At 53.2% G+C, this 26,900-nt stretch overlaps 13 protein-coding genes across 13 annotated transcripts; 5 read left to right on the top strand and 8 right to left on the bottom strand.

Moving 5' to 3' along the window:
- Nucleotides 1–360: 360 nt before the first annotated feature.
- On the bottom strand, nucleotides 361–1,991 carry tpcA (O-methyltransferase tpcA; the record flags this gene model as incomplete). The annotated part of the gene is made up of 4 exons (XM_043296402.1): nucleotides 361–709; nucleotides 763–1,030; nucleotides 1,083–1,526; nucleotides 1,604–1,991. The coding sequence occupies 4 exons, from the start codon at nucleotides 1,989–1,991 to the stop codon at nucleotides 361–363; spliced, it is 1,449 nt and encodes a 482-aa protein (XP_043152337.1).
- A 402-nt stretch (nucleotides 1,992–2,393) lies between these two features.
- tpcB (metallo-beta-lactamase type thioesterase tpcB) lies at nucleotides 2,394–3,414 on the bottom strand (the record flags this gene model as incomplete). The annotated part of the gene is made up of 2 exons (XM_043296401.1): nucleotides 2,394–3,191; nucleotides 3,250–3,414. The coding sequence occupies 2 exons, from the start codon at nucleotides 3,412–3,414 to the stop codon at nucleotides 2,394–2,396; spliced, it is 963 nt and encodes a 320-aa protein (XP_043152336.1).
- Nucleotides 3,415–3,483: 69 nt separating this feature from the next.
- On the top strand, nucleotides 3,484–9,338 carry tpcC (non-reducing polyketide synthase tpcC; the record flags this gene model as incomplete). Its single annotated transcript, XM_043296400.1, has 6 exons — nucleotides 3,484–3,690; nucleotides 3,790–4,169; nucleotides 4,217–4,517; nucleotides 4,565–5,677; nucleotides 5,723–8,089; nucleotides 8,136–9,338. The coding sequence occupies 6 exons, from the start codon at nucleotides 3,484–3,486 to the stop codon at nucleotides 9,336–9,338; spliced, it is 5,571 nt and encodes a 1,856-aa protein (XP_043152335.1).
- Nucleotides 9,339–9,649: 311 nt separating this feature from the next.
- tpcD (trypacidin cluster transcriptional coactivator tpcD) lies at nucleotides 9,650–11,022 on the top strand (the record flags this gene model as incomplete). Its single annotated transcript, XM_043296399.1, has 2 exons — nucleotides 9,650–10,399; nucleotides 10,453–11,022. 2 exons carry the CDS (start codon nucleotides 9,650–9,652, stop codon nucleotides 11,020–11,022), a joined length of 1,320 nt encoding a protein of 439 aa, XP_043152334.1.
- A 1,421-nt stretch (nucleotides 11,023–12,443) lies between these two features.
- tpcE (Zn(II)2Cys6 domain-containing transcription factor tpcE) lies at nucleotides 12,444–13,637 on the top strand (the record flags this gene model as incomplete). The annotated part of the gene is made up of 1 exon (XM_043296398.1): nucleotides 12,444–13,637. The coding sequence occupies one exon, from the start codon at nucleotides 12,444–12,446 to the stop codon at nucleotides 13,635–13,637; it is 1,194 nt and encodes a 397-aa protein (XP_043152333.1).
- Nucleotides 13,638–13,721: 84 nt separating this feature from the next.
- tpcF (glutathione S-transferase tpcF) lies at nucleotides 13,722–14,399 on the bottom strand (the record flags this gene model as incomplete). The annotated part of the gene is made up of 1 exon (XM_043296397.1): nucleotides 13,722–14,399. The coding sequence occupies one exon, from the start codon at nucleotides 14,397–14,399 to the stop codon at nucleotides 13,722–13,724; it is 678 nt and encodes a 225-aa protein (XP_043152332.1).
- A 355-nt stretch (nucleotides 14,400–14,754) lies between these two features.
- On the bottom strand, nucleotides 14,755–15,564 carry tpcG (oxidoreductase tpcG; the record flags this gene model as incomplete). The annotated part of the gene is made up of 1 exon (XM_043296396.1): nucleotides 14,755–15,564. The coding sequence occupies one exon, from the start codon at nucleotides 15,562–15,564 to the stop codon at nucleotides 14,755–14,757; it is 810 nt and encodes a 269-aa protein (XP_043152331.1).
- Nucleotides 15,565–16,392: 828 nt separating this feature from the next.
- tpcI (questin oxygenase tpcI) lies at nucleotides 16,393–17,733 on the bottom strand (the record flags this gene model as incomplete). The annotated part of the gene is made up of 1 exon (XM_043296395.1): nucleotides 16,393–17,733. The coding sequence occupies one exon, from the start codon at nucleotides 17,731–17,733 to the stop codon at nucleotides 16,393–16,395; it is 1,341 nt and encodes a 446-aa protein (XP_043152330.1).
- Nucleotides 17,734–18,256: 523 nt separating this feature from the next.
- Nucleotides 18,257–20,395, bottom strand: tpcJ (oxidoreductase tpcJ; the record flags this gene model as incomplete). Its single annotated transcript, XM_043296394.1, has 7 exons — nucleotides 18,257–19,554; nucleotides 19,605–19,622; nucleotides 19,670–19,748; nucleotides 19,802–19,926; nucleotides 19,974–20,021; nucleotides 20,077–20,146; nucleotides 20,213–20,395. The coding sequence occupies 7 exons, from the start codon at nucleotides 20,393–20,395 to the stop codon at nucleotides 18,257–18,259; spliced, it is 1,821 nt and encodes a 606-aa protein (XP_043152329.1).
- A 407-nt stretch (nucleotides 20,396–20,802) lies between these two features.
- On the bottom strand, nucleotides 20,803–21,217 carry tpcK (decarboxylase tpcK; the record flags this gene model as incomplete). Its single annotated transcript, XM_043296393.1, has 2 exons — nucleotides 20,803–21,003; nucleotides 21,053–21,217. The coding sequence occupies 2 exons, from the start codon at nucleotides 21,215–21,217 to the stop codon at nucleotides 20,803–20,805; spliced, it is 366 nt and encodes a 121-aa protein (XP_043152328.1).
- A 272-nt stretch (nucleotides 21,218–21,489) lies between these two features.
- tpcL (anthrone oxygenase tpcL) lies at nucleotides 21,490–22,047 on the top strand (the record flags this gene model as incomplete). The annotated part of the gene is made up of 2 exons (XM_043296392.1): nucleotides 21,490–21,559; nucleotides 21,611–22,047. 2 exons carry the CDS (start codon nucleotides 21,490–21,492, stop codon nucleotides 22,045–22,047), a joined length of 507 nt encoding a protein of 168 aa, XP_043152327.1.
- A 341-nt stretch (nucleotides 22,048–22,388) lies between these two features.
- On the top strand, nucleotides 22,389–23,348 carry tpcM (methyltransferase tpcM; the record flags this gene model as incomplete). The annotated part of the gene is made up of 1 exon (XM_043296391.1): nucleotides 22,389–23,348. The coding sequence occupies one exon, from the start codon at nucleotides 22,389–22,391 to the stop codon at nucleotides 23,346–23,348; it is 960 nt and encodes a 319-aa protein (XP_043152326.1).
- Nucleotides 23,349–23,821: 473 nt separating this feature from the next.
- Nucleotides 23,822–25,330, bottom strand: Asppvi_000077 (mannitol dehydrogenase family protein; the record flags this gene model as incomplete). Its single annotated transcript, XM_043296390.1, has 1 exon — nucleotides 23,822–25,330. The coding sequence occupies one exon, from the start codon at nucleotides 25,328–25,330 to the stop codon at nucleotides 23,822–23,824; it is 1,509 nt and encodes a 502-aa protein (XP_043152325.1).
- Nucleotides 25,331–26,900: the final 1,570 nt, after the last annotated feature.

Here is a 26,900-nt window from a genome sequence, read left to right as displayed (position 1 = left end):
AGCGTTGCACTCATCCTGTAACCTCCCTGACCAATTCACCACTATTGGCAGTGCTGTTACTTGGCCCTGCTTACATCAAACTATTAGTTCTGAAAGGATCGAACCAGAAGGCAGAGACATTCATCAGTTGCCTCAGTTGGGGCAGGTCCTGAATAAGCAGAACGTTGCTTACTGTTATTTCTTGTTATATCAAATAGTATGCCTCTAACGGTCGCAATCTTGCGGGGACTGGTCTAGTTTGCCGCTCGAGGTGACAAATGGACAATTTTTGGCCATCATGGATCATCATCGTGAAAACAATGCGCTTTTCTTCAATTGAAATAGGCTAGCCCAGGCCCACAAATTCCAAAACGATCGAGACTATTTAAAGCCATTTACTTCGGGTAAGACCGCTTCAATCAAAGACACCTGGCTCCTGCAGTCCCAAATCTTTTTCAACTTCAACCCCGCCGCCTGGAGGAGGGCCTTGAATTCGGCTGGTGTCCGCTCAATCCCGTTGATGCACGACATCATAGTGATATCTCGGCTGTGGCTGAACCGCGTGTGGTAGCCGTAGTTGGCCGGCAGAGGGCTCGGGGCTGACTCCAAGTCAGGGTCGCCGACGGTCGTGTTCATGACCTGATCACAGATCAATAGGCGAGACTGCGCCGCCATACTCGAACGAATGGCTGACAGGATGCGCACGCAATAGTCGTCCGACCAATCATGACTATTGTAGTGTGCAATGTTAGCAACAGCTATGCAGGGAAAGGACACCCTTACAGGACAAAGCGCAAAAAATAAATATCAGCGCTCTCAGTCGGGTTTGTATCGAAGAAGCTATGCTCGACAAACTGCACTCGTCGGTTCTGCAATGCCTCAAGGTTCTCTCGGGGCCAGACTTTCTCCAGCCCTTGCTTGACGACCGGGCCACGGTCTTGCACAATGAACCGCAGCTTGGGGTAGACCTTGCTCAGTTGCAGGGGGAAGCCGCCGACGCCTCCCCCGACATCAACAACCAGCGCATCGCCCAAGGAGGCCCATGGGAAATCTGCGTGATGTAAGTGAGAATCCGATCGGATGATGTCTAAGGTGAGACCTACCGTAAACATGGGCTGTCCCAAATACTCGCCCGCCGCCAACCATAGCCAGGCCCATAATCTCTAGTTCTGGTCTCGCGACCAGTCCGTCATCCTCCCTTGGTGGGAGCCCCAGAACCAGACTCGGAATGCCAGGATAATGGCCCCCGGATTCGAGCAATTTCTCTGGGGCCACGCGTTCCTCGACCCACTCCCATCGAGTCTTTTTGGTGCAGACGGCATTCTGCCAAGCCGTCTTTGCAACATCGTAAGAGGGACCAGTGTCTGGATCCAGGAGAGTGTGTGGCAGACGGTCGGAGGCCGTGAAGCCCTCACTATTCACGAGCTGAACATAGGCCCGTAAGGGCTCATTAGAGACCAATGCTGCGGAAATACCATTGTTCGCGAACGTATTCGGACCAGTTTGCTGGAAAATACCAATCGAACACAGGTATCGCAAAATGCGAGCTGAAGGATCGCACGTCAGTCGCGCCGGTCATCACAAGGGGACCTTGCTCATGATCTGAAGCTCAGGGCAGACTCACCCAGCTTGCGAGGTTCAATTTTGGCTTTCTGGCTGATCACATCGACATGCACGCCGCCCTCACCGCCCGCTGCGAGGAGATCAGGAATGCGCCGCTCAGCAGCGATATACAAAGACCGAGATTCCTCAAACTGCGTTGCTACCTCGAGGATCCTGGCGCTTGGGTCGGACACCAACTCGGTCAGCTTGCCAACCGCTGCCAAGATGGTCCGCTGAGCATCGAATAGTTCCCGACTAGGCAGGGTTGGGACGTTCTGCTTGCGAGAGCCTTTTGATGCCTGTGCCTCTGCAGACCATTCCGCAATTATGGTCTGGACGGTACTGGAGATAATGCTGGCTGTCTGAAGAAGTTGCGCCGCGTCACAGACAGACTTTGGTTGCCGTTCCATCTTGTTGCCCCTTATTCGTTTACACGGTTGATCAAGGGACATTTGTTCCAATACAGCGTGTCGAGGTACTTCTTCAGACGGGACGGCATACTTTGTAACACAAGCATTCCTCCTCGGGCGGACTCGGGGTGACACTTGTGCACAGGAAGAAGACCCGACTCCTGTCCGAACTGAGGGAAAATAACCCGAGGGAAACCACCGAGCCTAAAGCACCCTAAAACGGAGTTAAAACCGGGGCCGACGTTAGTCGATACGCTGATCCTTATTAGATTACTTGTCCGTCCCGATCCGTGCATAAAGGTAAAGATGACTACAGACAGCGGAATGCCTTGATGTCTTAGATTGGGCAAAACGCCGAATCATACATGGGGAGGATAATGTAGTGTCATAAGAGCTATGTACTTATGTGTATTCTATTGCAAACCACTTTTTCTGGCCTCCTCTGACCTCAAAAGCCACCCGCTCATCATGTGCCAGCTTCCGTAGAACCTCGTCGACAAACGGTTCTAATGCCATTGCTCGCACCTGCTCATCCAGGTCATTTCCATGCATCGCTGTCACCAGCTGCTGGACCGTGACACTGCCTTTTCCCGGGGCTCCATTGTGTTGATCCTCGCGTTTCATCCGCTTCAACGTCTCTACGACCCTGTCTTCCCGACGGGCCTTCTGCGTTAGMTCCATGTCCAGCTTGGCCGGCAGGTCGTGGATCACTGCGCCGTGAGCTGGATAGCCCACCGCACAGCGAAGCGATTGCATCATCCGTAGTGAGGACATCCAGGTGCTAAGCACCTCGACTGCGCTGCTCCCATGGCCCAGGACGTTGTCCCCCGTGAACATGGCGTTTTCCTCCTCGAGGATGAAACACATATGATCGTGCGAGTGGCCTGGGGAGTGTACGGCACGGACAGCAGCCCCTTCCACCCGGAAGACCTGCCCATCTGAAATCAACTTCTGGCCTTTCCCAGGGCTGTGCTTGTAAATAGAATCGGACAGGTAAGGGTACAATCGGAGAAGATCCGGAACGCCCCCTGTGTGATCGCCATGCCAGTGGGTCAGCAGGACATGAGACAGTTCAATCGAGGAGTCAGCCAAGGTAGACGAGATCAGGCTAGCCCATTCAGGGATCCCCTGTCCCGTGTCGATAATCAGACGTTGGCGGCCGGTGCCCACGATATAGGTGTTGGTTCCTTGAAGCGTGAACTGAAGCCTTTCGATTAGCCAGGAACTACATGCGCTAAATCTATGCGCTTCTGCGTACCTTGCCTTCATTCTGGCCCAGAACACGCAACACGCGGGGGCTGATTTGCTCGACATCCTCAAGCGTGGGCAACCGTGCTTGCTGCTCATCCAAATACCCCTCCCAGGCACATATGTTGAGGGCTTGGTTGATTTGTCGATATCCTCCCCGCTTCGCATTGGCCATGATTATGGTTCTGATGAACGAGTGGGGAGCATATGCAATGGGAGTACAGAGAAGAATTAAAAAAAAAAAATGAAGCAAAAAGCACCAAAGTCAATGGGTACCGTCACAGCGGCCATCGGCCTCGGCCTAATCGGACGTGAGAAAATCGACCGGCCAGGCGGACGTCCCAAGTATATCGACCGAGCCCTCTTTAGGCCGAAAGCAAGACAGACTCTGACTTCCGAACACGGCATGCCCTGCTGGGGTTCGAGGCATGGACAGCATATAGACATGTCCGTATGCAAAAATCTACACTGGCTAGACTGGAGCCTCTCTATAGCTGACTGAATCGGTCTCTAGGGTTACTAACATAGCTACATCGACTTCCCACAATAGCGTGAAATTGAGCCGGTGATAGCAGCGACGATGAGGCCAGCAGACTTTACTCCTTCGTCCGAATCTCCCACGGCAGAGAAAGGAATGAAGGTCGTCTACTTTGGTAACGAGCTTCCTCATGATGGTCTCCAAGGCGTCTGTCGACGACTACACGCCTACACCAAAGACCGGCGTCATCCGCTCCTGGCTCAATTCATCGAGGAGAGTACCTGGGCAGTTCGTGACGAGGTTCGACAGCTTCACGCTGCGCAAAAAGCCTTGGTTCCGCCGTTCGAAAGCGTCCTACACCTTGCTGAACAGCCGGAGCTGTGCAAGGGACCCCTTTGCGGGTCGATCGAGGGCGTTCTTCTCTGTGCCATCCAGTTGGGAACCTTTATCGGGTGAGTGCGACAAGTCCTTAAAAAGAATCAATACTTAACAAAGTCAGTTACTACGAGGCTTCGCCCAACGAATATGTCTTTGACTCCGCCCATACATATCTCACAGGCCTGGGACTGGGCCTGTTGGCGTCGACGGCAGTCTCTGTCTCCCCGACGCTGGCGGACCTCCCCCTGGCTGGGGCAGAGGTCGTCCGAGTGGCTTTCCGTCTTGGAGTGCTGGTTGCCGATGTCTCTCAGAACCTCCAACCGGCTGATGCGACGGGAGATCAAGGCTCATGGGCCTATGTGATTCCCAATGTCGCTCCTAAAGAAGCGGAAGAGGAGCTTACTGCTATCCACACGCGAGAAGTGAGTTCTACATGAGTATTATCCTGATGGGCAGCTAATAGCCCCAGAATACGCCCGAAGCCAGCCGGATCTTCATCAGCGCGATCAGTCGAACGTCGGTGACCATCAGTGGGCCGCCGCATCGACTCAAGCGCCTCTTTCGAATGTCTGATTTCTTCCGTGACCGCACTTTCATAGCTCTTCCCGTGTATGGAGGCCTGTGTCACGCAAAACACATCTACAGCTCGCAGCACGCCCTTTCCGTGGTTGAGAGCCCATCAACAGCAGCCTTGGACACACGCTTCATCGCTAGGTACCCGGTTCTCTCGACCAGTTGCGGCGAGCCCTTCCCCACAGCCACGACGGCGAGGGAGCTGTTCGAACATATTGTTACCGAAATCCTCACCCAGGCAATTGAGTGGGAGAATGTCATTCAGGGAGTTGTCGAGAGGGCCAAGCTGCTCTCAGTATCCGAGGTCCAAGTCTTGGTCTTCCGCATCTCACTCCCTGTTCACGACCTCCTGTCAGCCTTGCAGACGTCCCTAAGCGAACATGTCGAGGTGACTATCAAGGACCTCGATCCATGGGTCACAAAGGCAAGAGACGATCAGGGATTCGCGCCGCGGGGCACAGCGCAATCCAAGATCGCGATCGTCGGCATGTCGTGTTGCATGCCCAGCGGAGCGACCGACACGGAGAAATTTTGGGACATTCTTGAAAAAGGGCTCGATGTCCATCGCAAGATCCCACCAGACCGATTCGACGTGGATAGCCATTATGATCCCGCAGGCAAGCGCGTCAACGCCAGCCACACACCATATGGCTGCTTCATTGACGAACCAGGCCTCTTTGATGCCCCCTTCTTTAATATGTCCCCCCGAGAGGCTCAACAGACTGATCCAATGCAGCGTCTCGCTATTGTCACGGCCTACGAAGCCCTCGAGCGGGCCGGATATGTGGCTAACCGCACCCCATCGTCCAACAAACAATGCACTGGCACATTCTACGGCCAAGCCAGTGATGATTACCGCGAGGTTAATTCAGCACAGAATATCAGCACCTATTTCATCCCCGGTGGCTGTCGCGCATTTGGGCCGGGACGGATCAATTACTTTTTCAAACTCTGGGGGCCGAGCTTTAGCATCGACACGGCCTGCTCCTCCAGCCTGGCCACTATCCAGGTACGTCGGACGTCCTGGTCACGTCCTCTGACTAACCTCTCCTAGGCGGCCTCTACCGCTCTCTGGAATGGCGACACGGACACAGTGGTTGCCGGAGGAATGAACGTTCTGACGAATTCGGATGCCTTTGCCGGCCTCAGCCACGGGCATTTTCTGACCAAGACTCCCAACGCATGTAAAACGTGGGACTGCGAGGCAGATGGGTATTGTCGTGCGGACGGAGTCGCCTCTCTTGTGATGAAGCGGCTGGATGATGCGGAAGCTGATAATGATAACATCCTAGGAGTTATTCTTGGGGCTGCGACAAACCACTCTGCTGAGGCTATCTCTATTACCCATCCACATGCCGGCGCCCAGTCCTTTCTGAGCTGTCAGGTCCTCCGCAGTGCTGGCATTGATCCAACAGATGTCAGCTACGTGGAGATGCATGGAACTGGGACCCAGGCTGGGGACGCGGAGGAAATGAAGTCAGTCAGTGACATTTTTGCCCCGGCTGTTAAGCGGCGCAGTTCCAAGCAGCCGGTGTTTATCGGTGCAGTCAAGGCCAACGTCGGCCACGGGGAGGCTGTAGCAGGAGTTACCGCATTATTAAAGGTGCTTCTCATGTTCCAGAAAGAGGCCATCCCTCCACATGTCGGCATCAAGAACAGCATCAATCCCGGATTCCCTAAGGACCTGAAACAACGCAATTTGCACATTCCCTATGAAAAGCAGCCCTGGCCCCGCGTCCCCGGCAGGAAGCGCATCGCGATGGTGAACAATTTCAGCGCTGCTGGGGGGAATTCGACTTTAGCGGTAGAAGAAGGGCCTCTTCGCCCCAAGCCTGTCGGGGCGATTGACCCCCGTTCTTCACACCTGGTCACCGTCTCGGCAAAGAGCAAGGTCTCCCTCAAAGGGAATCTCGAGCGACTCCTGGGATTTTTGGATGCGCATCCGGACGTGGTCATGTCTGACCTGGCGTACACGACCACCGCACGCCGTCATCACCATAACCATCGAGTCGCCGTGACCACTTTGGATGTCGCGCATCTGAAGAAGCAGCTTTCTGCAAGCCTCGAATCTGAATCTGTCAACACCATTCAACCGATTTCTCCTACAGGCCCGCCCCCCCTTGCCTTTGCCTTTACAGGCCAGGGAGCCTCATACAAATCATGGAACCTCCAACTCTTCCACGACTCACTGTACTTCCGCTCGCAGATCTTCCACCTGGATGCGTTGGCCCAAGGGCAAGGGTTTCCCTCGATCATCCCTGCTATTGATGGTTCCTATCCCCGGGATCATACACACTCCCCCATCGTCACACAGCTGGCGTTGGTCTGCACTGAGATCGCACTCGCTAAATACTGGGCCTCATTAGGTGTGAAGCCGGACGTGGTGGTAGGCCATAGCCTGGGTGAGTACGCGGCCCTCCATATCGCTKGAGTTCTGTCTGCTAGTGACGCTATCTTCCTTGTTGGATGGCGTGCTCGCCTGCTTAAGGACAGGTGCCAGCCCGGTAGCCATCAGATGATGGCGGTTCGGGGGTCCCTTGCCCAGATTGAGCACATCGCGGGGAGCCTGCCGTATGAGGTTGCTTGCGTCAACGGACCCACAGAAATAGTCCTTAGTGGGACACTTGAAGAGATGGCAGCTGTGGCCAAGCCCCTAGAAGCGGAGGGACTCAAGTGTATCATTCTAGAGGTGGCGTTTGCCTTCCACTCTGCGCAGATGGACCCCATTCTTGATGAATACGAGGTGCTGGCTGCATCAGGGGTGGTCTTCCAGGCACCTAACTTGCCTGTGATCTCGCCGTTGCTCAGTAAGGTTGTCTTTGATGAGAATACAATAGATGCGCGGTATATGCGGCGGGCGACGCGTGAGACCGTTAATTTCCTCTCTGCGATGGAAATGGCCCATAAGATATCCATCATTGACGATGCTATGGTGTGGATCGAAATCGGCCCGCATCCTGTCTGCGTCAACTTCGTCCGATCGTCCCTCCCCTCGACCAGCGTGACGGTGCCGTCGCTCCGCCGCGGAGAGGATAACTGGGTGACACTCACAAACAGCCTGGGGATTCTGCACTGTGCTGGGGTGGCTGTGGATTGGAATGAATTCCACCAGCCCTTCGAACGCGCCCTGCGTCTCTTGGATCTACCCACCTACAGCTGGAATGACAAGACCTATTGGATCCAGTACAACGGGAATTGGGCTCTCACCAAGGGGAACACATTCTACAATGAAGAGGTCCCAAAGACCAATGGTCTTGCCGGGCTGGCATCGGAACTGAGGACGTCCACCGTGCAGCAAATCATCCAGGACCAGTTCGACGGAGAGGCTGGATCGGTTGTCATGCAATCGGACCTCATGCAGCCGGACTTCCTGGCAGCAGCACATGGCCACAAAATGAATGGACGGGGGGTTGTCACCTCGGTAAGTTCCTGTCTCCCTTCCGTACTCCCCCACTAACCATCACTAGTCGATCCACGCCGATATCGCGTTCACGTTGGGTGAATATCTCTACAAAAAACTAAGTCCCAATCGGGAAGCGAACATGAATATCGCCAACCTGGAAGTCGTCAAGGCTCTGGTGGCGCAGGAGAATGCAAAGTCACCACAGCTCATCCAAGTGTCTGTGACCACCGCGAATATCCGGTCCGGACAGGCACACCTGAAATGGCATAACGTCATCAACGGGGCTGTCGAGGAGCCGTTTGCCAGTGCAACCATCTACTATGAGGAGGTGAGCGAGTGGCTGACCTCCTGGCGTCCTGCGACACATCTCGTGCAGGGCCGGATCCATGCTCTGGAAAGGCTCGCTGAAGAGGGAGTGGCCAACCGCTTCAACCGGCGCATGGCCTATGGGCTATTTGCCAGCAGCCTTGTCGACTACGCTGACAAGTACCGCGGCATGCAGTCAGTGGTGCTGCACAATCTGGAGGCCTTTGCTGATGTTGTCCTCACCACTGAGAAAGGGGGCACCTGGACGATTCCCCCGTACTTTATTGACAGTGTGGCACACCTAGCAGGCTTTATTATGAACGTCTCCGATGCAAATGACACGAAAGCCAATTTCTGTGTCACTCCCGGGTGGAATTCAATGCGGTTTGCGGCCCCCCTTGTCGCGGGGCAGAAGTACCGCTCTTATGTCAAGATGATCCCGACTGTTGAAGACAACAATATCTATCTGGGTGACGTCTACATCCTCCAGAACGAAACCATTGTTGGCATGGTCGGGGGAATCAAGTTTCGGCGGTATCCTCGAATCCTCCTCAATCGGTTTTTCTCACCCCCGGATGCGGATGCCCGAAAGTCGACGCCTGCTGTGCCTGCGCCTCCTGCTACACTGGAGCCCGAGCCTAAGCGGGCTCCCACCGGTAATATAGATGCTTCAACTCCAGACGATGCTCCGACTGTCAACAGAGTCGATGAAGCCGCTGAATCAGACTCCAACAGTACCGCCGCCAAAGCGATGGCTCTAGTGGCCACAGAGGCCGGACTCGGGCTGAGCGACCTCAAGGACGGCGCCAGCTTCTCTAGCCTAGGGATCGACAGTCTAATGAGTCTGGTCATCTCCGAGAAATTCCGGGAGGCGCTGGGGGTGACAGTGACAGGCAGCCTGTTCTTGGAGTATCCGACAGTAGGTGATTTGAAGAGCTGGCTACTGGAGTACTACAGCTGATTCAAACCCGGCTGCTTTTTCCTATTATGCATATTCGTTTAGTTTTATTTTAATCTTTATTTTTATCCATAGACAGCGGGTCATTCACTGATTGGCAGGGTACGGTATGCATTCCCCTTCGCCGGATATAGCTACGATGCCAGCGGTTACCAAAGAGCGATCCATGGTTGTCTTCTCAGCATACGGAATAGACAATTAGGGATCGAGTAAAATCTGTAACGTCAACTGAGACGTTATGGCCAATGCTATAAGAAGCTCCGTTGTGCGAAATACACTCAGAATGTAAAGAGGGTCATGTCAAGAATGGCCAGATGGATAGCATTACTCGGCTGGAATCCTTGGCCGACGAAGTCGCCGCTGCCGCCAAAAGATTAGCCGATTACTGCCGCAACGCCGGGCTGGATGGGGGGAGTCCACAAGTGGTCGTCCCGTCAGAGGCCCCTCGGGCCATCCGTGAGATACGACGGTTGCTGTTAAGCAACCTTGATCACTTGCAGACGCTTCTCGCAGAGCCCGCAGACCTGGTGCAGCGACTAGCCGTGCAAACCCAACTTCTCGCGTGTCTTCAATGGCTAGGGGAGTTTCAGGTGCTGGCCTGCCTCCCTCTCACTGGTAGCGTCACCATCCCTGACCTTGCCCGCCTTTCCGGCGTTCCGGCGCCGCAGCTAGGCCGGATCATACGCTTCACAGCCACGTTAGGATTCCTTCAGGAGACTCAGCCAGGACAAGTTGGTCACAGCCCGCTGTCCAGCCTGTTCGTCAGTCGGCCGTCCCTGCGCGTCGCGATGATGTTTCTGGCTGATTCGGCCGCACCTGCGGCGCTGAAGATGGCCTCGGCGACTAGTCGATTCGGCAATACGGTGGCCAGCGACACCGACACTGCGTACAATCTCACCTCCGATCATCGACACCCCTTTTTCTTTCCATGTGAGCAGCGGCCGAAGTTGCAACGTCGCTGGTCGGCGTACCTGCAACACACAGGAGGTGATGCCAGCGACCTCGCCCGGCAGGTGCTCGCTCGGGTGGACTGGTTTAATCTGGACAATGTTTGGGTCGTCGAGGTGAGTTTACCAAGGATATGTACGCAGTGGGGTTCAAGCTGACTCAACCATAGGTAGTTGGGCCTCAATCCCCGAGTACCGCAACAATGCTTGCCCAGCTTCACCCGGCGCTTCACTTCATTGTCCAGGAAGTGAGAATCCCCAACTGGGGTCATAATGATGTGCCACGACCGGACACCCGCAGTGTGCAGATACGAGAACTGGGCAGCCCGCAACGCGTCCGCAACGCCGCCATCTACATTCTAAACTTGAGCCCTCTACCCCAGTCTGTCCTCTCCACGTCCGTCATGGCAGAGGTGCGAGCGCATTTCAGTGTTCTAGCGGCGAACAATCGTGCGACACTAATCCTCACTGCGGGGCTCCTGCTGCCCAAACCGGGAACTGTCGATGCAAATGTGGAGTCCAGCGTTCGGCTACATGATCTTTCACTGCTGCAATTGGCTAACGATCGGCTGATGGCGGAAGACGAGCTGGTCGAGTTCATCCACAGCGTGGGAGACAGTGCAGGGCGACTGATTGTGGTGAATCGGCTCCACCTCCCTCACACAACCACTGTGGCTTTGGGGGTGAAGTATCAAGCAGTCGGTCATGGTGATATTTTTCTTTTGGACCAGCGGGTTTAGAGATCTGTAGCTATCTAGCAGAGGGAAGTAAAATCCTTTAGGAGGATCTTGATTCGAATATTGTAGACCTGTCACTACCGTCTTGTGTAGAGTATTCCTCCCCCTTTGTAGCGGTCCGTGTCCATTTCTGGCGTTTCACAGACATGCCACATGCCCTTTCCCGGAAGCATTGTGTGACCTCCTTCAGCCAACAGGATTGGCCGATGCTGATGTCTCCCTTACGTTGTCTGATCTTAAGCAGCGGTGGAGTCCGACAATGAGAGAGATGTCGGCGTCTGTCTAATGGGTATTTTAATTCATAGGCTCCTTTCGAGACCCTTGCATGAGAACAAGCTTAGACTCTAGCTTAGCAAATGTCACATGCCTGCTGAGCTCTTACCATTGAGTTGATGAGGAAGAAGTATGGGTAACTGTTATAACCAACAAACCTTCGGCGCCATTTAACCACCTCTTCTTCAAACCTAAGATAGTGAGGTAAAGTTTGAATAGGTTGACCTAGTTTAAAACTCAATTCTTAACTGTCGAAACCTACGTGACTCCTTCCTAACTGGTCATGGCTATGGTGGCTGCGGTTAGATCCAGGCCATCCGCCTAATGCAACTCTACCGATAAGCTCAAAGTTAGTTCTACCTGTTTATAGTTGGATCTAAGGTTATCTCTTCATTCAGTTCTGCTGACTGTGCCTCGTGGACCAATCAAGTCCAATGGAAAGAATCAACGCGCAAGCGACAAGCTGGTGGAGAGACTATAGGGGTTTTCCCATTATCATGACCGATAGGTGCAGTACATGGAATATTGGTTAAGAGATTATGATTTCTTAAAGTCTGGCTTCATCTCTGCCACGGCTCAAAGATACGTATCTCTCTGGACGAGAAAAATTTGTGGGAGATGAATGGGTACACAAGCTGCTCTCTAGGAATGTTGGCCTACCATTGGCAGCCATTGGGAATCCTGAGAATGGGTGTTGGACCCCTTGGAATTTGTCATTCCTTCCAGCACCTACTCTCAGATATTGAGTCGAGTCCAATATCCTTGGCTTTGGGTTTGGATTAGAAGCCGATATTCTAGACACGTTAGGCCCGGGCCGTCATGTATGCCGGACGGCATTCCCATAGGTTACGGAAATAGAGCCATTGTGGTGATTCACCACTACACCATTGAGTTTCATGATTCGTACATGGACGAACGCAACACTTTCTGGCACTGACTCGCGTCAGTCTGGCCTCACCCTAGGCAAAATCGCTCTAGGCTCGATAGATTGCGTCACCCGAAGTTCTCCAACCGTCAATCCTCGAGAGTATATCCGACACGCGCAATCGCAGGGATCACAGTCGAACATGCGACCCGGCCAGATGGGCTTACTTGCAACGACCAGCTCGTTCATCTGATGCGGTCAGCCAGCTCCTCTTGAACCGAACTGGATGCGGTCACCAGCGTCTTCCCGTCGGGCAAGTGCTCTCAACAAACTGTGTGACAGCTGTCATGCCTGTGGATTGTCCAAGGTCAAATGCTCCAAGGAGAAACCGACCTGTTCCCGATGCCGCAGACGCGGGACTGCCTGTGAGTATTTTGAGACTAAACGTCCCGGCCGCAAACCGGATAGTCGATCTGGGGGAGAGCCAAACCCCGCGCACTTGTCCCGCAGCCTACCTTCACCAGCGTCCTCGACCGCGATCTCTCATGGACATTTTCCGGATCCGGACGCCTTCGATCCACTCTTCGCCTTGTCGGAACCGTTCGACAGCACGCCCGAACTGCATTCAGGTCCCTTGTCCACGGTTAACTCGAGCTTATCCTCTGCACTGACCACCTGGTGCCCCGACTTTGACGACTTTTTCTCCTTTCCGCTGTCCACCGATCAGGACCCGTTTTCTGGAGACTGTGCTGCTGCCCAGAGCGTCCATGACGGGGCGACCAGCCGTCCGACGAATCTCTGTCGCCACGGCGGGCGCTCTCCCACTGTCCCAGATGACACGATCTATCTGTTTGGCAAGCCAGTGGATCCCTCCCCTTCAGACCAATCACTGCCTCCGACAACTACAATCGGCAGGAGGGCCTCTCCTATGTCCAGGACGGATACACAGGCAGATTGTCGTCGCTTATCCTGCCAGTGCTTACTGCGCGCCATTGATCTACTCAAGCAATTCGTCTCCGAGGAGGTCATTCCCAGAGAGCGGGATATCGAATCTTGTCCGCCATCGATCGACGCCGTAGTGAAAGTAAACAGCCACGCCACTGATGCCATTACCGGGATCTTGCAATGTCCGTGCTCGCAAAGAGACGGCTACCTCTTAGTCCTCCTGGCCTTAATCGTGTGCAAGATCTTGGACCGGTACGCCGCTGCCGCGATACCAGGGAAAGGCCAACTGAGTGAGGACAGCCCGGTCGCGGGGCAGCGTGTGCTCGGTGAGCTGCACGGTATCCAGCGGGTGATGAACCAGCTGGGACCGAAACTGAAAACATATCGAACACAGGCTGCTGGACTGGGGCGTCTGTTTCGCGGAACAGACGGCCCCTTGTCGGTCGGTCTGGGGGATCATTTGGAGCCGGAGCTGCACAAGCGGATGAGTAAACTATCGTCTGAGATTATCAGTCTCTTACGTGAAGCTGAATAGAACATGATCAATTCTTCCTGTCCTTGATAGATACATGTTTGATTCTGTTGCTAGTTACTAAAACTCAGGACGTAACATTATATATCAGGTATCAGGGTAGATGTCCGCCATGCCCTTCTTGACTCCCGGCCGCGCCATCATGCGATCCAACCAGTCTTTCACATGCGGATAGTCCTCCACGGTGTATCCATCGTCCGGCTGAATGATCGCCGTGATAATGAACTGCCAGGAGATCCACGCCAGATCCGCAAAGGAACACTTGCCGCCAACGAGCCAAGGACCGTCCCCGCCTGTTGCCACTGGCTGGCGCGCTAGATGGCCCTCCAGCACGCCCGTCACGCGGTTGATCTCCTTGACGTAGCGCTCCACCGCGCTGGGGACCTTCTCCGGGTGGAACTTCTTAAACCAGGCCGCCTGGCCGTAGTACGGGCCCTGCCCGCTCGCCTGGAAGAAGAGCCACTGCGTCGCCAGGGCGGCGAGGTTGGAGCCTGCGGGGAAGCTAATCCGGTGGTTAGGATCGTAGTGGCTCACGAGATACTCGATAATTGCCCCGGATTCCCACAGCGTGAGGTCGGTGTTGGGGTCGTAGATGGCGGGGATGCGCCCATTGGGATTGATGGCGAGGTAGTCGGGCTCCTTGACCTTGGACAGAGGCACCGTGATGATTTTGTGGGGGAGATCGAGTTCAGCGAGGAGGATGGCTACGCGCGGAGGATTGGGGCCGCCCTTTCCGTAGACTGTGATGGGTTTGATGTCAGTCATGTCTGTCTTGGTCTTGTAGGGACAAAAGTAGAAAATGTGTCATGCGTGGTAGGGTCCAACAACGGCGGGTGGGGTGACATCAGTATATATAGTTCAACAATCCGGATGCAACCCTCCTGCTGATTAACCAACCATTAATAATGCCACCTTACGGGCATCGGTGAACAGACGCTGACCAAGCAAGGGGGAGTAAGCAAGGGGTGCACAATGGTTTCTGCAATTGCACACACAGTCGACTTAGTTTACCGGCTGACAGCAATACATGAGTGGTTTATGACGACCTGGATGTGTTGACATACTATACTACATGCCGACTTCTGTCTACTCTGACTAAACTGACAAATAATTGCTCTGGCTAACTGACGGACCGGCGGGCAGCACAGAATGGCTGGTTCGGTCCCGTCGCTGGTAGGTAGGGATGAAGAAAAGGCAAGAAATGTCTCACCAGTCCCATGAAGATGCACATCGGAGCGCCCCTGGGGAACCTAGCTGGCCCATCTGCGTATGTGACACCCACGTTTTGCATGTCATAACGTCCATCCGGATCATCCGCCGCTTCGATCATGGCCGCTGCCAGGTCCAGGTACGAGAGAGGGCTCTTCTCCTCGGTGAAACTCAGCCTATGCCCGCGCGGGACGTCCACCGAGAGCCCGCCGGGCTTGATAAAGATTGTCGAGACCCAGTGCTGCTGGCTTCGCAGAAACGTCTCTGCTTGGGCCAAATCTTGATAGACTTGCGAAGCAGACTTGAGAAGGATCCATCTGACCCAGGGAGCGGTATTCCGGGAGAGCTGGTCATCAAGGGTCGCTGAAGAGAGAAGGACCAGCTTGGGCATGGTAGCCCCTTCGCCTTGCAGGATGCGTAGAGCCTGGATGACTGCAGTGGCGGTATCCAGCGCCATGTGACACTGGGGCACGTTGTCGTTGGTCGAGATGACTAGAAAGACGACATGGCAGGTGCGGACGCACGCCGTAATGAGCGGGAGGTCGTCGATGCTGCCCTCGAAGATGTTGACTTGCTTGTTGTCTGCGACCTGGGGGAGCAGGCGCAGGAGCTTGCGCTTGTTGCGGCAGTAGGCGTGGACCTTGCTGGTGCTGGAGCCGAGCAAGTTCTCAATCAAGGCAGTGCCGCAGTTTCCTGTCGCACCAAGGACTGCGTAGGGCATGTCTGAAGATTGGGATTGGAGATGGAGATTGGTATAAGCCAGTATCTTTGATTAGACATATATTCCTGTCTCAGGCTGACAGCCATCCGCTAGCTTGAACTGTAGTCTTTGATATGAGTTACTTTTCAAATCGTTAAATTTGAGCCAACCACCTCTAGGGTGAATCACCTGGTGTTTGGAGACTATGATGTTAGGCTTGACTATGTAGCGCAATAGATACAACTTAGGGCTTTTGAGTACTTTGAACATCCAGCCAAGACTACGCACCCGCCAAATAAAGGCTACAGATCTCTGCAATATCTTCCTATAGGCAACCTAGTAGACATTAGAAATTTAAGAGCAGGCTACTCTTCCTCTTGCCAACTCCGGAGCAGCCGGGTCTGGAGATCTTCGGTCTCGGGGCATTGGCGTGTACCGCATTCAGCCCAAGGGATATCGCCCGAGCAATTAGCCCGATGAGCATTCATCGGACTGAATCCTTTCACAGGGGTAACAGTTGGGGTAACCTCTGGTCTAGAAGGAGATGAAGAACATGTCAATAAAGTCCGTTATGTGTGAAGGAGAATTGCCCATACACCTATTTCGACAATCTCCTTTTATGGAATTGTCTAGCCATGTGGTACAACAATTTATGGAATGTATGTAGGAATATTTTTGACCTAATGAATGTGAGACTAGGCTCTGGTTTGCCATCAAGCCTGACGTGCTACATACATGGCATGGAATGAATATGCTTATCAAAAGTTACCATTATACTCATACCGACTATTCTATATATTAGAAACCCATCATCTCTGTGAACTAGAACACAAAGCAGAGTCTCAATATCTAGGCTAACGACGGCACTGTAGCCCAGTTCTGCTCAAATCCCACTCCCCAAATCCATTTTTCTTCGATTGGGCGACCGGCACTCGACTCATATGCCATCTGTGCGATCCGCAGCCACATGGGCCCCTTAATGGGGAACGCGTTGGCCCATTTCCCTCGCTCAAAGGGTGCTGAGATCTGCTCTCCGGCCTTCAAAGCCCGGACAAACTTGGCCAAGTGCCCATCGTCATGCACACGCATGACTGCCTGGTAAAGACTTTCCCAGTTCAACCTCTGATAAGGCTCGTATTCCACGATGTCCTGGAGACGCAGCTCGACAGCACCGCTGGCCGCATACCACGCCAGGTCGACGCGGGCTTTCCACTCGATCAGGCGTGCTTTGTGCTCTGCGCCGATCCAAGGCTGCCGGAGCAACACAATCAGTCCCAGCGACGCAGTGACGGTGTGCAGGTGGAAGAAGTCAATCTTACGAGCCTTCCCCGGCTTCTGTGCCGACCCCGCTAGGTAAGCCGCGCAGTTGATCATCTCGGCCGCTCGGCGATTCAATCGATCGACATCGACTCGGAACCTGGCTGCAATCGAGGTGATCTCCTCTCGGGCACTGCCCAAGATGCCATCGCGCACCCGGGCCGGACCATCATCGTAGCTCCCGTGGGCTGCGGTGCGAAGAACGTCGTTGTCTCGCACAGCATGAAATAGGCTTATCAACGGTGCGTCTAGGTCGATTGTGGCCTGCTGGGTCTTTTCTTTCTTCTCGGCACCGAGCAAGAATGGTTCAATACCCATGGAGTCATGGCAGGCGGCCTGTGCGAGGCCTTCTGCAACGATACTAGGCTGGTCGAACTCGATCCCAAGTGCCAGGTGGATTAGCGGATGGTACAAGCCTTCGAACAGATTCGCGAACATGCTCTCGGCGATGGACGTGTCACTGAAGCAGTACTCGACTATGGCAGCCGGGTATCCCTTGGTTCCTATCTCTTTGGTGAAGAAGGCCAGGAAGTTTGGATACTGATCTAGGAAGCCCATCCGCGCCCGAAACTGGTCTGGAACGCTCATGCGGGCCACTGCGTCCGGATCCAGTGGAGGAATTGGCGCCTGGATGTCGGCCCCATCGTCAAATGCCCGCTGGAGTTCTATGGGCCCGCCGCCGAGGGCCAGAATGTTCAGAACCGAGTGGACGACGTGGTTATGGCCAGCAACACTCCGCCAGAAAATGTGATGCTCGTTGTGGTTCTTCTGGAGAAGTCGATTCGCCGCCTCCAGCGACCCATCCGGATTGGTGTCGGTGACGCGGGCGACGCCCAAATGGGGACGAAGTCGGATCTCTGAAGCCGTTGCCATTTAGAGGGACAATACACAGTGGGCCATGATAAAGGTCTAGGGCAAAGATTACTTTTAAAAGCGCTTTTCTGGGGAATACTTGCGGGTTACCCCGATTTGCCCGAAGTCGTTGTGAATTGTCCCGAGACGGACTATGGAGGATGGCACGGAGGCACTTGTAGCCACAATAGCATAACAGGTTATAGAACAGATAGGCACGAACAGGTAATCTAGAGTTCTTCTGGAATACATTACAATGAGGGCATGACCTATACAGCAGCTATAGAAGGCTGGCAAATGGTTAGACTACGTTAGATCGGGCGAGCTGGCTAGAACCTGCCTGCACTCTGATCAAATGCTAACTTTAAACCTACTTCCTATGAAGTTTCAAAGCTGACTCTGCCAACAGCTAGCTACTTAAGATAAAACCGGTATAGCAAGCACTATCTGAGCCTAACGGAGTGATTAAATAAAGGTTATAATGAGCTTACCGCGCTAGATTGATCTGTGTAGATCAGTCAGGCACAGACCATTCTGGGCACTCCTAGATGCCCGAATCCTCGATAGTGTTATTATCAGGAATGTTCACGCTGTCATAATACTTTGACCATGCGGCGCATTGATCTTGAAACTCCCCCAGCACACCGGCCGCCGCCATGAGCGACTTAATCTTACTGGGCTGCTCGATGAACTGCAAGGACAGCCCACTACTGACATGAAAAGCTACATGGCAATGAAGCAGCCAAGCCCCCGGGTTGTTGACCTGGAAGGCGATCCAGACATAGCTGCCCGTATCGAGGTTCACCACGTCGCGGCGGGCAGGATTATCCAGCTTCGGGACTGTGGCCGGGTCAAACTCGCCTCTGCCCTGAGCGAGGATGGCAAAGTCGTGCCCGTGCAAGTGCATCGGGTGCATAATAGGAGTCAAGTTGCGCGGGAAGTGGGCATTCTCAAAGGTATAGTTGTTCATAATGACAAAGTGGACCCAGGCACCTGTCTCGAAGTCCAGCACGATGGGAACAGTCTCCGGTGGGAAGTCAGAATGCCCGTCCACGGCCAATTTCTTGAGACTGGGGTTCTCCCAATCGACAAACATCGGTACATCACCCAGGACCCATTTGTGGAGGTCACTGCCGAAATTCAACGGGTCGGGATAGCCCTCCTGGCCCACTCTCAGGTAGTCGTCCATCTTCATGCTGTTCACTGGCCTCTCAACTGACTGCTGGACAACAGGAACGAGGTGGTCTGGGTCAGGGTCGGCACAGCCAAAGTCCCGATGCTGCTCGCTGAGAGGGCGTGTCCAGGGATCACGACGGTCCTGTTCGTCGTAGCGCACAATCCCGACTGCCTTGTGGGGGAGTACATCGACCTCGCCGCAATATTGGGCGTAAATCCAGAAGTTGGAACCATGAGTGAAGTCCGCGTTTGCCTCGACAATGATTTCATACCGCTGGCCCATGGCCACGTTCACCACATTGGTGACATACGGTTCAATGGGGACGAAGTCCGCCGCAATGACGGTCAGGTTGTGCCCATCTATCCAGAACATATATTCTAGCAGGGTACCCGTATTGACTATAGTCAACTTGTACTTGATTCCCTTCCTGAAACTGACCTCAAAATAGTCTCCTCCTGTTCCGGTGCAGCGCGTATCGTTGCTGTGATTGCAGTCGAACTTCCCCTTGCCATTCAAGATGGTAGACTCGGGAATCGCTCCTCGATTCGTCGTCTCTCCTATCCAAAGCAGGGAAAACACATCGTCGTGGTACCAGTCATGCAGGAGCCAGGGCCCCAAGTCCTCATTCCAGTCCATGCTCGATGGTCCATGAATGACAATTGGGCCTGCGTGACCTCTTCAGTATAGCCAAATTTTCGTAGGATGAGCAACGTACCAAAGAGTCCATTGCTATCTGATACTGATTAGTATTCATATTCGAACTGAACAGATGACACTCACACTGCAGACTGAAATGCGAATGATACCAGGACGTTCCATATTGTGTTGCCCGAAACTCGTATACTTGCGCGTCTCCAGGCTATAATGGACAAGTCAGTTGCTCCTACCTTATGCTTAGCTGGGTACCCTTACCTTGCTCGGACACTGCGTGACTCCAGGGACTCCGTCCTGATAGTTGGTCTCGAACTGACGCAGTCCATGCCAGTGAATAGAGCTACCGTTGTGGTTGTCGGTGAAATTATTGTACACGCTAATTCCTGTATCTGTTAGGCTTTGACTGTCGCTGCAGAGGGAAAAGACTTACGGATAGTGTCCCCCCAATCTGCTTCGATCGTAGGGCCAGGACACTGTCCTAGAGTGGCCAATTATTCCCATAGTCCTTACAAAAATATATAAGGAATACGAACCATTAACTACCATTCCTAGTTTTTCGTATCCATCGAGAGAGATGACTTGCTGACTGACGGTGAGATTGTACTAATAGTATCGTTGGTATATTATTGATACAATTTTGACAGGCATAATAATTGTAAGGCAACTGACCTCGACCAGCTTGCCAGGCGGGACCAGTGTGTGATTGGTGTAGTCTGTCAGAATGTCAAACCCATCTCTCCAGCAGCCTCGACTAGTCGGAGTATTCCGGCAGTCTTTTGGCAAAGGTGCTCTGGTTGCCACGGTTGAGAGAGCACAGCAGCCATAGACGAGCCACTTGGTGATAGTAAGCATTATGTGATCTGCAGGATCAGAAGACTTGATCGTCGAGTCTGTCTATGCCCGAGTTACTAGACAATGGAATTATCGTTAGATCATGTTTAAATGGGACCTTTATCAAGGTCAACTGAGCCCCGAACCTACGGACTACATCGGTAGAAAGCAAATGCCAGCTGGGCTCTCGGACTAATAGCTCGGACTGTTCCGACAAAGAGCTAACAAAGCTATTACCCAGGGAAGACGCCACCATTATGCTCAGCCTTGTGAAGCCAAAATGAGCAGAGCAGTTTAATTAAGAGAACAATCCTCCATTCCATCCACAGCCACTCCCTGCCGAACAAATTCTTCAATCCACCCGATCGTCATCCTGAGGGCAACAAGCGTGAGTGATTCCCTGTACAGATGAATGGAAGACAAGTAACCTACATGCTCCGCTTGGTATCCGCAAAATTCTCATGATCGTGGAACAAATGCTCTTTGTACCAAGGGTCTTGATTCATGCGTTTGTAGTCGTCCAGGCTCTCGAAGACCACCTGGCTGAAACAGTCGAAATCTGTCACGTTGGTCATTTGCGAGTCATACAACTCGGCCACGAGCGCGCGCGTGGCAGTGGTGTTATGGACCTGCTCCGTTACTAACCCGCGGGTATACAATCGTAGAATGGGAAATCACCATAGTCCATCGCTTGACCCCATATTTCACCATCAAATCTTTCGTCATTGGGGCGGAGATTTCTGTCATATAGCGGCGGTAATCTTCCTCACTTATGCCCGGCTTGCGGTAGCCGCAGATGGTGAGGCAGAGATATCTGCTCGGCTTTCCCGCGGATTCTGCCATTGTTTTGGGATAATTATTTGAAGAAAGTAGGGAAAGAGGCCTGAGTAGCAATCTGCATGTCGGCGGCTATGAAGGCGCGGATCAACCTTAAAACTTGGGGCGTGGGGCATGGGTTACGACCAGACGGAGCCATTTGATGTAACCCACCTGTTTATCGGGGCAATTCTTGTCTTTGGACTCGGGGCTCACCTCTATAACTAGTATCGATTCAGTATAGCCACTGGGACCTTCTCTATTGTCTAGGCACCTTCACACTGCATCTCCCTATCACTATGCCGCAGGACGTCTCTTCTCAGATTATTACACAGGCCACTGCTGTCATCACAGGCGCCTTTCTCTCTGGTATGTTGTCCTCTATGTTGCGTCCATGTAGCATGTCTCACGCCGGTCTAGGAATCATGATGGGACTATCTCTCGTTGACATTCCTGTTTTACTCGACACTGCTACTCAATCCTCGGACTTAGTGCAACACTTTCTACGCCTCTATGACATTGGACATAAGATGATGCCCAGCTTGGCTATCACTACCTGTCTTCTCTACGGGCATGCTATGACCAGTGCGCGGGCTGCGGGCCGGTCCGGACTGCCTCATATGATTGCTGCAGTGACAACCATCTCGATGGTGCCTTTTACGTGGCTGGTCATGGCCCCGACCAACAACGCCTTGTTTCAAATGCACTCAGTTCCCGCTGCACCCAACCTGGGAGAGGCTCAGCAACTCCTCGTCCGATGGGCGAAACTGCATGCAGTGCGCTCATTATTTCCATTGGCGGGGGCGGTCCTGGGTTTCAGACTGGTCCTCAGAGAAGGCTTTAGACGCGAAGGTTAAAGTTACACTCATGATGAGGATGGTCAGCCTGGCCAAAACAGTTATTTTATCACTATACTATAACATACTATAGCATGTCAGACGAAGTAGTTATAATAATCGGATAGAGTAATGAAGTTGAAAGAGTACCGAACAAAAGGAGAAGAGACAAATGTTAAGGAGTCGTCAATGGAGGTGATTTACTCATTCCTCGGAGCATTATCTTCAGACCCCCCGAGCCCCGATCAACGGTCACCACATTACTTCAGCTTGTAGTATATTAGTGGATGCACAGCGTATTGAGAAAATCCATCTAATCACCTTATTCAAAAACGATCAAGCTAGCAGATCACAACGTCAGCATGGCTGTACCCCATAGCATTCCTCCTCCAACGGCAGCCCCCATCGAGACTAAAGACCAAGTTTTCGCCCGCAGCAAGGCATTTTGGGATAACTATCTCCAGGGTCGCCCACAAGTTCCGCAGAGCTTCTTCCAACGCATCTATCGCTACCACTTGGAAAATGGCGGGCGCTTTGGGACAGTCCATGACCTTGGTGCGGGAATTGGCCCGTACGCAAAGGAGCTGCGGTCAAAGTTCGACCACGTTATTGTATCCGATATTGTGCCGAAAAACGTGCAGCTGGCCGAGGAGCACCTCGGACGAGACGGCTTCAGCTATCGCGCCGCGCCAGTCGAAGACGCAGCCGACCTGCCGCCCGGAAGTGTGGATCTGGCCTTTGCGACCAATGTCATGCACTTTGCGGACCAGCAAGCGGCAATGGAGGCGATTGCGACTCAGCTCCGGCCGGGAGGCACCTTTGCGTGCGCAGGCTTTGGTCCCGCGCGCTTTGACGACCCCGATGTCCAGGACGTGTGGGAGCGGATCAGCCAGCAGGGCGGTCGAATCCTTTTGGACATGGCGGACCATCCGCAGGACACCATTGACGTCATGAGTCGTAGTTCGAAAGAATACAATGTGGCTCCTCTGGAGCGGCGGTGGTTTCGGCCAGGAGCGCTGCGCATCCGGCTGAACATGGCCCAGGGCGGCATTACTGGCCTGCTACCGCCCGAACGACAGCATGAAGTGACGGATCCAGACTTCTCAGGCCCTAGTGATGTCGTCGTGTATGAAACTGATGAGGAATGGCGCTTTCAAACCGACTTTGAGGGTTTCCTGCAGCATTTCCGTTCGTTTCCTCACGCAGGGGTCAATCCAGCGGCCTTTACAGGACTGTTGCAGGAGCTAAAGGACCTCATGGGCGAGGGGAGACGTCTCCATGGCTGTTGGCCAGCTACTTTGATTCTCGCAACGCGGCGTTAGAACTGTGTGATTATCTTCAGGGAAATGTAGCGTCACTGATGATCAATAAACCCCAATTTTATATAGCATCCTACCACATTTAATGCATAATTGGCCTCTAGTCTCTGCAAGGTTCTTCCCCAATTCATTTATTAGTGGTGTCCTAACTACCAATAGCTAAATTGTAGATCACCATTTTGTAAGGATATTGATTATGTGATAAATATGTTTTATGACAACTCCTATATACTGCAACGTGTATAAATACCCATAACCCAAACCAAATCCATCAAAAAGCGTATCTGCCGAGGTTCTGGGAGCGGCGCGGTGGCCTGAATGGTATAATGCGGAATAAAGTGAGAATTAGGGGACCTAGTCTATCTCTATCTCTATGTGGTGCTTTTATCCAAAATCCTCCCTCATGTCATATACAAAGTAAACAAAATATCGCTTGCAAACAAAATTGTTCCATCCAACAGAACTAGCCGCGGCAATCAGTCAACGTACTTGGGAAGCGTCTTCATGATGCCGTCCCGCTTAATGTCATTCAAAGCGGTGGTGATCTCCTTGAGGAACCGCTGGTCGCTGCGCAAGTCGTCACCGAACAGGCTCTTAATGCTGAGCAGCTCGAGCGGGTCGGTGCCTCCGGCGCGAGCCTTGGCCTGCAGCTCCTCACGCATGGGGTCGACAACCTCGAACGGCTTGCCGCCGTCGTCGACGCCGTTAACGTAATGGAACCAAGCGGCCGCGACGAAGCACAGGCGACGGAAGGGGCCAGTCACCCAGATCGCCTCGGCAATCGAGGGCATGATGAACTGGGGAATCTTGCCGGAAGCGTTGAGGCAGATACGGGGCAGCTGGTCCATGATGGTCGGGTTGGTAAAGCGCTCGATGAGGGTGTTGCAGTACTCGTCAATGTTGACGCCCGGAATCTCAGGCAAGAGGGGCTTGACCTCATCCTGCATCATCTGCCACACGAACTTGCGGAAGAGTGGGTTCTCCATGACCTCGTGGACGTACTTGAAACCAGCCAGCTGACCTGGGTAGCCCAGAGCCGAGTGGCTGCCGTTGAGCAGGCGCAGCTTGTGCTTCTCGAACTGCTCCACAGCGTGAACATCCTTAACAACCTGGACACCAACCTTCTCAAATGGAGGACGGCCGTCGGAGAACTGGTCCTCGATGACCCACTGAGTGAAGGGCTCCGTGACGACGGGCCACGAGTCCACAATGCCAAAGTTGTCTGCGAGTGCCGTTTTGTCGGTTTCTGAAGTCTGAGGGGTGATACGGTCGACCATGGCGTTCGGGAAGGCGCCTTCCTCGGCAATCCATTCCGCGACCTCGGGGTTGCGCAGGCGTGCAAACGACTCGAGCATATGACGTGTGATGGATCCGTTCTTCTGCATGTTGTCGCACGACATGACGGTGAAGGGCTTGAGTCCCTGCTGGTAGCGCCGGGTCAGGCCCGCGTAGAGGAAGCCGAAAGTGGTGCGCGGGGCCTTCTCGTTAGCCGGGTCGAGATCGAACTGAATGTCCGGGTGCTCGCTCTGCAGCTCATGTGTGTTCTCGTTGTAGTAGTAACCGCTCTCGGTGATGGTGAGGGAGACAATTTTCGTGTCAGGGTGCGCCATCTTGGCGATAACGGCCTCGCGATCATCAGGGGCAAAGAGATAGGAGTTGATGCTGCCAATGACGTGGGAAAAGCTTCCCTTGGCCGAACGCTCAATGAGGGTGTAGAGGTAATCCTGTGATGCCAATGCGTCACGCATTGCGGCGTCGAAGGGCTGCAAGCCAACTCCGCAAATTGCGTAGTCAGTAACCCCGTGCTTCTGCATCAACTGGTCGATATAGACAGCCAGGTGAGCACGGTGGAAGCCGCCGACGCCAATGTGGACGATTCCCTCCTTGACCGCGCGACCGCGCTGGTAGGTTGGGATCTTCACCAGCGCGCCACCCGCCGCCGCAATTTGCGACAGATTCCTGCTATTGAGCTTGAGGGGTGCCATTGTGATCATACGAGGTGAAGAATGAACGACAAGGGTGAGGTTTGTGAGAGATGAAGGGGTTTGCAGGGTCACCGCTGCTTTTGACTGCTGATCGCAGGAGAGTAATGTCTAGGGAATAGCATTCTTACATCATGGACTGGGCCTCAAATAGGGGCCAGTGGCGGGAGATAACTTACTCATCCTCGCCATTCCTGACCGTACAAGGTGAGCGGTGTGCTAAAGGATACTTGATAAGGAAATTGGGAAAAGCAAGACAATTTAAGTACCTTGCATGCGCAACAAAGCAGTGGCGTCATCGTAAGAGTTTTCTGCCGCTTCCAGAATGAATTATCTAAGCTTCTTCCGGCGGCGGCTATTGGTCATCGCTGCCCGTATCGGCAGCACTACTACTGTCTCGGGATTTGCCAACGGGTCTGCAAACTCTGCATGGTATGGCAAAGTACCTCCGTGTCGTACACCGACTCTCCCTCTCCCGCGGATCACAATCCGTCAGAATTTGAACCATCCCGCCGGGTCTAGTGAGTCTGGATTTGATAGTGAATCACATTCAGACAATGGCCATACACTCTATAGCCCCCATACAAGTGTCCCAGTTTCACAGAGAGGAATGGTTATAACTACTGCCAGACTATTGACCAACTCGCCTAATTTTAATTATTAAAGTTCCTAACAATACGACTTTCAACCTGCTATGGTCCAAAAAACCTTTTCCGCATCCATCAATTCCAGAGCTCGCCTTCAGGTCAACCCCACGCGGCCACGCCAATCCCGACGGTAACATTGGTTGATGGTGGAGCATGGGGTAGCAAGCTATTCCTGGAACTACGGAGTTAAGGGGGCCGGAAAAACCAATCATCTCATGTGACGGCTACACGGCCCCCTTTAATCTGGGCGGCAATCTTCCCGCCGCTTCCGACGACAGATTGCGTACCCCGTCTACCAACTAGTTTTCTCGAAGGAATAACAAAGGACCTCACATGACCATTCTGATTATTTGACCGGGGTGACCCCTGTAGAAATCCAAGACAGTACTATTGCCTAAGTGTGCACATAGCCCTCGTGTTATTCCTTCGCTTTTGGAGATGACTGGGTCTTACTACACGTCCCCTCGTTGACCACGACACATACAATCAAGGGGTTCTTTTGATGCGACTTACTAGGGTGATGGACTTCTCACCTTCACTTCAGATATGCTAAATATATGTAAAAACGGCTGACCAGGAAAGCGGTCAACGACAAAACATGATGCGTTTTCGTGTTGGTGGTAATATATAATCACCATCAGGATTGTGCACTAAAGCCGAAGCTAGTAGCTGGACTATTAGTTTCAGCTTCTAGTCATGATCCTGCTGGAGTGAACTCCTGAAGCAACTGAAAAATTGCAAGGGGTAAATCGAGATTGCCATGGCCCTACAGTGCCCCTAGAATCCGCGTGGCTGGTATCGGACGCGTTGCGAGATCCCCGAGGCGTCCATGCCGATGCAGAGGATAGAATGTCTAAGCAAGGGATTGAGGTCCCGTGATCCTATGGACCTTGATCCAAGCTAACTATGGTCTGGAAGTCTTGAGA

This window comes from Aspergillus pseudoviridinutans (assembly GCF_018340605.1).
Source record: "Aspergillus pseudoviridinutans IFM 55266 DNA, scaffold_1, whole genome shotgun sequence".
In the NCBI taxonomy this organism is placed as follows: Eukaryota; Fungi; Ascomycota; class Eurotiomycetes; order Eurotiales; family Aspergillaceae; genus Aspergillus; species Aspergillus pseudoviridinutans.
The sequence above is the reverse complement of the archived record's forward strand: the minus strand, read 5'-3'. Positions and strand labels throughout refer to the sequence as shown.